Source organism: Phodopus roborovskii, unplaced genomic scaffold (assembly GCF_943737965.1).
Source record: "Phodopus roborovskii unplaced genomic scaffold, PHOROB, whole genome shotgun sequence".
Lineage (NCBI taxonomy): Eukaryota > Metazoa > Chordata > Mammalia > Rodentia > Cricetidae > Phodopus > Phodopus roborovskii.
The window spans coordinates 223,743-234,481 of NW_026126543.1; the positions used below are offsets into that span (position 1 = coordinate 223,743).

A 10,739-nucleotide genomic window follows, 5' to 3' on the forward strand; every position below is an offset into this window, starting at 1 on the left:
ACATACAACAATGCAATGCAATTGGCATTTTTAGCTAATAGCTTTAATTGATGCAAATTTTTATATAATTTTATTCTTTGATAGATTTTTCTTAAAGAACTTTTTTTTTAACCAGGTAGTTGAGGAATACACAAAAAGAGAAATAGAAATACAGCAGTTAACTGAAGAACTAAAGGGGAAGAGAGTTGAACTCGATGAATACAGGGAAAACATTTCACAGGTAATTTTTCATCTTTTTTCTTCTGTGTTGACCACTGATGGAATTAAGCATATAAATTATACAAATTTTATGCTCCTAAGAGAAATGGTGTTTTCATGACCAGATTGACTCTGTTATATAATTTGTTTTATGTAAAATTTTATGTCAGACTGGGTAGTACTGCTTTCGCTTTGTGCTTTTGTCTTTTATTTGTAGGTGAAAGAAAGGTGGTTGAACCCCTTAAAGGAGCTAGTGGAAAAAATCAATGAGAAGTTCAGCAACTTTTTTAGTTCCATGCAGTGTGCTGGTGAAGTTGATCTTCATACAGAAAATGAGGTAATTGCATTGGGGTTGTATTTTATGACTAGAGTTTTAATTATGTGCTGAGGATGCATATAAATGTATTTACTTTAGAATTAGACGTACTGAAAAATTATGAAAAGGAAGGAAAAAGACCATCTATGGATTCCTAACATTAGGTTTGCTTGATTTTAGAATGGGGATTGTGTTTTGTTAAGTGGCTAAGGCCTATCTATCTGTCTTTATTTTTAGGCAGTCTGAATAGGGATTATTCAGCTGTGTTGAACGAGTACAATGCTTTATAAATCTACCACCACTCTACTTAATTGCCATAAAAAATTAGGAAACACAACTGGAATACAGTTTATATCAATGAGGCTTAGTTTGTTTTTCTTGTTTTGGGGTGTGTGTGTGTGGTAGTGGTGGTGTTTTCTAATTTTTTTTGAGTCAGGGTCTTAAATAGCCTAGGCTGGCCTAGAACTTGCTATGTAGCCAAAGATGACATTGAACTCTCCTGAACCTCTTGCCTCTACCTCCCAATTAAGGCAATAGGCTTCCACCACTATGCTCAGTTTCCTTGGTTTCTTTTTTTTAACCACAAATTTAGAAGATAATAGGAAATGTGCTAATTTCTTGAACTACAACTTTATGCATTGCTATTTTGAATAAAACAAAATTTCCATTATGAAAATTGTGTGAAGAAAGGCAGGAGGCATAGTGAAATGAGGTGGCTCAGCTGCAAGAGGCCCTGGATTTATTCCCAGCACTAACTGTAAGCAGTGAGGAAAGGAAGAAGAAATGACTGATTTCTTTGAAAATAATTGGGAAAGTAAAATAAATGGAAAGGAGTATAGCTGATAAAAGATTGGCAATTTTTGATCTTAGTTAAAAGTTTTTGCTGGTACACTAGAGTCATTTTTGTATTTTCATTTTGCATGTGCCAAAATGTTTCAAAGGTGAAATTTCTTTTAAATAAAAACAACTTAATAATGAATATTTTTATATATTTAAAATTTTGCATTTTAGCAAGTGTGTACCTTTTCATTCTGTTATATATATATAAACATAAAGCAAATTAGCACCATTTGTTCCTTTGGGGAGTCTTGCCTTACTGTAACTAAGAAATGTATGTACAATACTTAGTTCCTGATATGCTTCCTTTGTTCCAGGCACTTCTAAGTTTATCGTACTTAATCTCTTATAACTATCCTATGAAGCAGGATGTTACGTCTACCCTATTTAGAAAATTGAAACTTACCATTATTTTACTGAAGGTCACATTGCTATCGAGTGGCAAAGACTCAAACTTCTTATCCCAGACAGAGAGAGCCTTAGCTCTTAGATAAATTTGATTACTGTGTGCATCATCCTGCTCAAAGTAGCAACAGGATCTTTATCATTTATCAGTAGCTTGACTGTGTGGGGTCTAAATGTGATCCAGTAAGCAAGGTGAGGCCTGTGTTACAGAAATCCCATCCTTTATGTCCTTGTACATGGTACTCCTCTTATCTTACAGTGTTTCTTCTCAACAGTCTTTCTGTTTCAATGCTATGGATAAACCGCCTGTGGCTTCCAGTGTTCTCCTGGACCTTCCCTCTTCTCTACCTTTCACAATTTCTCCTTTCTGTTCTAGCCTCCTTCCTATTGGGAAATGATGTGAGATGGGAGAAACTAGAAGGAGGCAGAATAAAAGGATGATCAATTTCAAGAGTCAAAAAAAACCTCCAGTAAATCAGAGCCCATGTAGTCAAAAAGTGACATAGTTTTAATAAAATCATTGGGGAAGAAATACGGTTTAAAAGTAATCCTTGGTAATTAAAACTATTACAAATTATTACAGTTCTACCTTTGTTGTTGTTTTGTTTTTCAAGATAGGGTTTCTCTTTGTAACAACCCTGGCTGTGCTGGAACTCGCTCTATAGACTAGCCTGGCCTCAAAAGCACTGAAATCCTCCTGCCTCTGCATCCTGAGAGCTGGGATTAAAGGCATGCTCCACCATGCTCTGCTCAGTTCTGTTGATTGTTTATATAGGGGGTGGGGTGAATGGAAATGTGATCACATTAAGAGTACTTACTATTTGTAAAGCTTTTAAGGCCTGTTTGAACCCATTTGCATTTATGCTTAAAGCGGTTTATAGTTTGTAAAAGGAAACTCTTCCTTTCTCATATGTCAGAAATTAGAATGTAGGACTCTCTTTGTAGCAGCAAAGTCCAAACTGCTGGCAAGGATCTTCTGCTGTTTGACAGATTATTGTTAAAAGGAATGCAGCCAAAAATGTAACCAAAGGTGGCAGCATGCTTCTAGGAGGGTCTCAAGGAAAAGTTTTGCCAGCAGAAATGATAGCTATGGGATAAGAATCTACATGATAGCCTGGTACTGGTGGCTCACGCCTTTAATCTCAACAGAGGCAGGAGGATCTCTGTGAGTTTGAGGCCAGCCTGGTCTACAGAGCAAGTTCCAGGACAGGTTCCAAAGCTACAGAGAAACCCTGTCTTGAAAAACAAAAAAACAAAAAGAAATCTACAGGAAAGGTGGAAAGATTTAGCCAATTATTGAGAGAGTTGACACGGTTCTTCCAGAATATGGAGGCACTACACTTATAAACAGGAATTGTTTCTTACTTAAAGGTGGTGACATTATTACAAAGAATGTGAACTGAAATCATTGTTGAGGTGATCTTCCGTGAACCTGCCCATTCCACTGACATTCTGAGCTACTTCATCCATAAAATAATTACCACACCTCCTTTATGAGTAACTGATTATATCCAAACTAAAATAATAAATAAAACAATTTTTGTTGCTCTTAGACCTCTGCTATGAATACCTGCTAAATACATATAATTTCAAAGATTTAGTATGAAAAATATACAATATTCACAGATAACATTTTGTATTATGCTGTTTGAATATATTGGGTTAAGTAAAATACACCACTGAGGTTAATTTTACCTATTTTCTTTTTATGTTTTAAAATTGTGACTGTTGAATTGCCTGTTTCTTATACTCTGTCTCTCTTGATTAGACACTTATCTAGACTAGTTAAGTTTTAGCTAGTTAATGTTTCCCTTTAAAGGTAAGTCTGAATATTAATGACCTAGAGTAGCTAAGAGAAGTAAGTAAACCTTAGAGTGGTCTCAGAGTTGGCAAAAAGTTATAGAACACTAAATATTTCCCTTTTTATAAAATAAAATTTACATTTGTGAGTGTGGCCACACACATAGGCACTCAGGCGCTATTAAAATTTCTTATGTTTTACAGGAAGACTATGATAAATATGGAATCCGAATTAGAGTAAAATTTCGCAGTAGTACTCAACTGCATGAATTGACTCCTCATCATCAAAGTGGAGGCGAAAGAAGTGTGTCTACCATGCTGTACTTGATGGCACTTCAGGAGCTCAATAGATGCCCATTCAGAGTAGTTGATGAGATCAATCAGGTACTGTGGTTCTTTTCGGGGAGCACACTGCATCCTCTAAAAGATACAAACATAACAATATTGTCATGATGATTTTAGGGTATGGACCCAATCAATGAACGAAGAGTGTTTGAGATGGTTGTAAACACTGCCTGTAAAGAGAACACTTCCCAGTACTTCTTCATCACACCAAAGGTAAGCGAATTCATAGAAGCCATCTGCTCACATGCCCTTGGGCTAAGATGTGAATGTGAGCAGGAAGACTCCCTAAAAAGGAGCTAAAAGATTATAGTAATCTACAGTCTTAGAAGGGACAAATTCCAGTGACATACTTAATGAGAAGCTTCATCTGAGGAAGTGAGGGCGAGGCACTTCATTATGTTCTAGAACTTAGATCTCCTCCTTGCTTTTGATACTCATTCCCATTCTAGAACAGCTCTAAGCTGCCGAGAGATGACTAGGAATGCAAACCCCAAAACTCTGTCATGTCAAATATGGCCCTTGTCTTTATTTCCCACTGCTGGTACCCTAGCCCCAAAGAGTCTTAATTACCCAAGGTCTTGTACTGACAGATCACTTTTTATAACAACATAGTTTGTTACGAGTCCCACGGCCGCACCAGCCCCAATTAACGCACTGAGGCTCTGTATTTGATATAATGTTGTTGTCCAGTGACTTGTTTCTTCTCGGCTAGCTCTGTCTTAAGTATTAACCCATTTCTATTAATCTAAGTATTTCCACATGGTCTCATCTTACTGGGGAGTGGGGCCGGCATCTGGTCTCCCCAGTCTCTCCATGTTGACTCCTCCTTACTACTTCCTCGAATCCTCCTTGTCTCCTAGTCTTGCCTATCTTGCTTTCCTTTTGGCCAACAGTGCCTTTATTCATTAACCAGATGAGAAACATTTACAGAATGACATCTCCCATCATCTCCTCTTTTCTGTCTAAAAAAAGGGAAGGGTTTTAACCTTAACAAAGCAAAAAATATAACACAATTAACAATATCTTGTCCATTAACATTTAGCAAGATTTGAAGAAAATATTCCATCATCTATATTATCTTTGTGAGTCTAAAGTCCTATATGTAACTTATCTTTAATCCTAACAGCTTTAATCCTATCTAAGGAAAACTACAACCATAACTATTTGTCTTCAACTCCCTCAAAGACCACAGAAGGATAATATATAAACTCTAGAAATGACAGAGACAACTCCACTGCCTGGTCAGTCACCCGAAGTGTTTCTGTAATCTTTCATCTTCAGCCCATAGGCCGTACTGTGTCTGGCAGACTCTTCAGCAAAGCGGGAAACTTTAAACTGTCTTCTTGTATTGACAGTTTGTCATTCACTTTTCTCTGTGTCCTGCAGACGGTCTGGCAGACTCTTCCATGAAGCAGGAATCCTGTAGCATTGTCCATCTTGCATCAGCAGTTACTTTCCTGTGGGTCCTGCATGTCCAGTTTATACATCACAAAGTCAAACAGTCCAGACAAGAGCAGTATCTTGCCCAAATGGCTAGTCTTGCCATATTGAAAGTAAACTCCATACGTCTTTCTTCTATATCCATCTTCCTTTCTGACATAGGTGGTGTTGCCAGGAGCATTTATGTCTCACTGTCAAGAAAAGCCCTAAACCATTTTAAATGCCATATTCTGTAGGTCTTTGAAAGGTTTGAAGAATGCCTATCTATCTCAAATACATCTCTGTGTATCTTGAAAACCTAACTAACTTAACTCTAAGCTTTGACTATCATAGGTAACTATCTATAATCTGTATTAAATTATACATTACATTTCTAAATGAGCTTTAGAAACACAATACCTAAATAAGAGGAGAAATATACTTACCACAAGATTGACCTTAAATTTGTATCAATAAATGAAAATCCATTCCAAAACAAAGTATTCATATCTATATCATAATCCCCTTTTTACCTTTAAAAGGTTATTGGTTATGATCATTAACCATTTATAACCAATCCCATTTAAATGAAAACAAACATTTATAAACAATATTTGGGAATTTGGGCGTCATTCTTTCCAAACTACTTCCTGCTGGTAAAGGGCGCTGTTATGGGGGATCCCAAGAAGATGAAGAAATCCTGGCTGTATTCTGCAAAGCTGCCTTGTCCCAACTGTTTTGAATGTTGGATCACCTGTGACTCTGTTTCAGGGGGTCTGGCTTGATCAAACCACCTTAGTCTGGAAGGAATCCACAGCTTTTCATTTTCTGTGGAAACAAAAATAGAAATCCTTTTCCCCAGTAACTTGTTTTTACATTTAAATTTTGAAGTCAAAGCATTTTTAAAATATATAAATTGAATTAATCCAGCAGCATTTCTTTTATCAGTTATTATTTCCTCAGCAGTCAAACAATAAAGACAGCAGAATAGCGTATAGTATCCACAGTTTTTCTGTGCTTTCCATCTTTACGTGGCTTTTTTATTACTGTTTCTTTTACTTTTTATTTTTTCATTTTTTGAGACGGTTTCTCTGTGTAACTTATCTGTCCTAGAATTCACTCTGCATACCAGGTTTACTTTGCAATCACAGAGATCTGCTTGGCCTCTGTCTCCTGAGTGCTGGGATTAAAGGCGTGTGCCACCACACCCAGCTCCTCGCTGTATGTTTAAAACAATTTTATTCCTTTTCTCTCCCAAGCCTACATATATTTTAAAACACACTGTAAATCTTTAGAGGTTTTCTTAATGTGAATCTGTCTTTTCTGTAAATAGTTATCTTTTCTGGCCACAAGTCTTTTATCTGGTAAACAACAACATTGCTAAAATGAAAGTCATAGCTGTGTTAGCCGCAGTCTATCCAAGGTGGTGGCAGGTACTTTTACTGCCAGAACTGAGAGCTGTGCTCACTGCCTTGGTCTGTGCTGCCATCCAGCAGCATGCTGGCGGTTTGGAGATGTGGTCACTGCCATTGCCAGCTCTAATAACACACCAATAAATTGTTAGCAGAGTTTCTTAAAAGCTGTGCAGTTTTGCCGCTTATGCTGAGTCAGGATATCTCCCTTAAAGGAGCCGCTCAAATCTGTCTTTAGCAAAACAAACCCAACCAAGAAAATGCTGCTACCAAAAAGCCTTGCTTTTCTCTTTTTGTTTTGTTTTGTTTGTTTGTTTGTTTGTTCCTAAAACCCTTTTATAAGCTTTTGTTAAATTTTAAGTGGAAGTTCTTAGCCACATTGTGGCGTCATATGTAAGAAATAAGGTTTTTCCTGCCGACCTGGACCCACCATGGCACCAGCCCCAAATAACACACAGAGACACTAGGTTTGCATTCCTAGTCATGTCTAGCTCTAGCTCTCTCTGTCATGTCACATATGGCCCCTGTCTTTATTTCCCACTGCTGGTACCCTAGCCCTAAAGAGTCTTAATTACCCAAGGTCTTATACTGACAGATCACTTTTTATAACAACATAGTTATATTCAATGGTTATATTCAATCTAGTGCTGTAAGTTATCAAGTAAATGCACTCAAAGATGTGTTTATTACTAACCAGACCTTTTCTTTTTTTAACTAAATATTCATAGATATCTCAGTAGAGAACCCACCTAAATGTACATTTTTTTATACTTAATCATCTTTTATCATCATATCTGTGGACTAGTCAGATCTGCCTCTATTCTGTTTCTTACCAAACCCTTTGTCTCAGACACCAAACCTCCCCCACATTTCACACAACTGTCTATCACAATGCTTAGCCATAGAAGTTGTTGAAATGTTTTGTATAGAAGCCAAAGTGCACATTTTTCCAAGGTGTCAAGGTTCTTGTTGGTTTATGAATAGAGGATTCCCAAGCAACTGGAATATTCCAGGTCAATTACTAGGCCAGGCTTTAATTATGCTTATTTAGGAAGTTGTCATGGTTTGGCAAGATGTATTTGAACATATGTAAGACTGGAAAAGTATCTCTCTCAGTATACAATTTAATTATGTGGCAATTTGTTTCAATCCTTACAGCTTCTACAAAATCTTCCTTATTCTGATAAAATGACAGTGTTATTTGTCTACAATGGTCCTCATATGTTGGAACCCAACCGATGGAATTTAAAGGCTTTTCAGAGGCGGCGGCGAAGGATTACTTTCACTCAACCTTCTCAGTGAAAGAAAAGGGAGGGGACTTCAGAGGTTTTTCTTTTAACTGTTTATACGTGTGGCTCAAGTGAATAAAAGTTAGCAGATTTACTGAAAGAGAAAGATTGGTTATTTTTGGAAACCTGCTTTTAAAAACAAATAGGTTGATGAAATGGAGACTGCAATGACTCTGGAACATTTTCTAGTGACAATTAACTCTTCTGTTTGCTTGAACTTGACTCCTTAGTCCTCTGTGAGCACTGGATGGTGTGTAAAGATGTCTGCTGCCCCATGGTGTAGTGGCTCCCGTCTAATCCAGCACTTGGGAAGTGGAGGCAGGAGATCATGAGTGTGAGGCAAGTCTGAACTGCAAAGCCTGATCCAAACCATGTAGGCTGTATGTAGAGTGGGATCATGTGTCATAAAAAGGGTATTTCCTGTTGGAAACCAGAGGTATGGGAGAATGAGGTTGCACTCACAAAACATTTACTAAGTGTGGCAGCTCTGAGTATTGATTGCAGGAGAACTTTCTGACTTTCAAAACTTAAAGGCAACTCATAATTAGAAAAATCCCACTTTTCTTCCAGTGCTATATTTAGTTTTTAAAAACTGATATAGGAATGTCTACTTCCTGGATACTGGTTTGTGGCAGTTCTGTTCATTTCTTTGTGAAGGTTACCTTATTTTCATAGAAAGTGGGCCTTTAACACTGTTAGGCAACTTGATGCTGTAATTTTATTGGTATTTCAAAGAATTGGTACAGCATATACACATGGACCTTCAAAGTGGCAGCAGGATTTTAAGAGGTCACAAGGTAAAGATGACAAAAAAATACAGCCCAAACATTGGCAGAATGAAATCAGGTGGCAAAAACTCAAAGAATAGCACTATAAACTACAAGTTTTGTGGTGGAGTTCCTTGTTCTGTTTTGGGTTTTTGTTTTGTTTTAAAGTCAAATGTATTTTACATCTTAAATTTCTAAAAGCATTTTTATAATTACTTTTACTAAGCTTTTTCTTAAGATTTCATATACGAATTTCTCTAATTTGTATTTGAAATTTCTCAGTGCTGTGTAAAGATAGAGAAGTATTGATTTGTTTAAAATCATAATGTTTTTAGAATATGTAGGTACTTCTTTACAAGGTTAATCAGACCCTGTATTTTAGAAAAATCTCATCTAAATTCTTTTCTTCCAGCTTGAAAAAAAAAAATGAAAGGAGAAAACCTTTTCGTTGAGTATGCTAATTAACAGTGCCAAACAAATTTTTAAAATCTAAATCTTGCAAGAAAATAGAAATGTCTTTGAATAGTAGACTGGACCATGTCTCTGCTGATACAGACTTGCTAGCATGAGTAAACCAAAGTTCAGGTTTTGGATGTTATTGTAATAGCCACTTGTATTTAACCAATAATAGGTTAAAAAATAATGAAATATGAGCATATGTCATCTCACTTAGACATTTTCTCTTTTAAAAGTTGTATTTTTTTGTAAAACGTGCAAAAGAGCCCTCCCCTTCTAAACTTGGTCTCATACATGTACAACAATATTTTTAATAACATTTTTACCAGCATGAATAAGTCAAAAAAAATTTACAAACTTGATAACATATTAGTGAAGAATATTTTCTAAACATTGTATTATTGCTTGATTTTATGATCTAATAACTTCACTAATATGTGCCTTATGTAGTTTGGTTTTATCATGTCAGTGTATAAACTGACTCAAGGTTAAAAACTGAAAAAAAAAAGATTGAAGATTAAACATACTTAAAATTTACATCAGCAATTCTATTTTAGTTTACATATACCAAAATTTACTCCATATCATGTTTATAAGCATTCAGTGAGCAAAATTAATGTTCTGTTTTATATTGAACTTTGGGTTGGGGAGGATAAATTATGTATCAGTTATCATATTAAAAATAGTCAAACATAGTATAATGTCATATTTTCTGCAACTGTTGACTTTTTAAATTACATGTAAAAATTCCAAGTAAAAGCTTGATTTGATAAATAAAATACTTAAAACCTGAAGGTTACAGATATTTTTTGATGACTAAATCTTTACATTGATTTGCCAAAGGACAGCCTCTATGGAAAGGTCTTTCATTTAAGAAAAGAAGAAGAAGCTGGGGCTGGTGTTTTGTTTTTGATTTGTTTTGTTTTTTTGTTTTTGTAATGTGTATGATGATTTTGCCTGAATGTATGTCTGTATAGTACATAAGTGTCTTATACTTGCTAAGGCCAGAAAAGTGCATCAAATCTCCTGGGAGTGGAGTAAAAAAATGTGAGCTGTCTTGGGAATAGAAACTGTGTCCTCTAAAAAGATTGACCAGTTGTCTTAACTGTGATCTGTCCTTCCAGAGAGGTTTCTTGCTACTTTCCAATAGCCTTGGACATAAGCCTATAGCCTGTAAGGGGTATCTTTTCATTCTGGTACGTGTAACTGTAAGTGATTAAAACTATGTTGTGTATACTACTTTGTTGGTAATAAATACATATTTTTTTCATATTTTGGTATAGGTTATTTAAGATGAGAGATTTTTAAGTACTTTAAATTTTCTTAAAAGTCATTTTTGTTTTCAGGATTACAAAAAACTTTTCAGTGGCTGTTCAAGTGTCTGCCATTAAGATGCAGTGTTTAATAGTCTGTTTGTGTTCCAAAAGATAAAAATTTAGACTTTTTGTCTATTTACAGTCGAATTAGAATCTAATAGCAGTAAACATGAAAAAGC

At 35.7% G+C, this 10,739-nt stretch overlaps 1 protein-coding gene across 2 annotated transcripts in view; it reads left to right on the forward strand.

Moving 5' to 3' along the window:
• The window catches only part of Smc5 (structural maintenance of chromosomes 5), a 65,110-nt gene extending 55,072 nt beyond the window's left edge, over positions 1-10,038 (forward strand). For both annotated transcript variants that reach the window (XM_051200152.1, XM_051200153.1), the window contains 5 exons: positions 116-220; positions 416-535; positions 3,761-3,940; positions 4,019-4,114; positions 7,891-10,038. In XM_051200152.1, the coding sequence (XP_051056109.1) occupies positions 116-220; positions 416-535; positions 3,761-3,940; positions 4,019-4,114; positions 7,891-8,034 (645 nt within the window). In that variant the 3' untranslated portion in view covers positions 8,035-10,038. The remainder of the gene's footprint in view (positions 1-115; positions 221-415; positions 536-3,760; positions 3,941-4,018; positions 4,115-7,890) is intronic.
• The last annotated feature ends 701 nt before the right edge of the window (positions 10,039-10,739 follow it).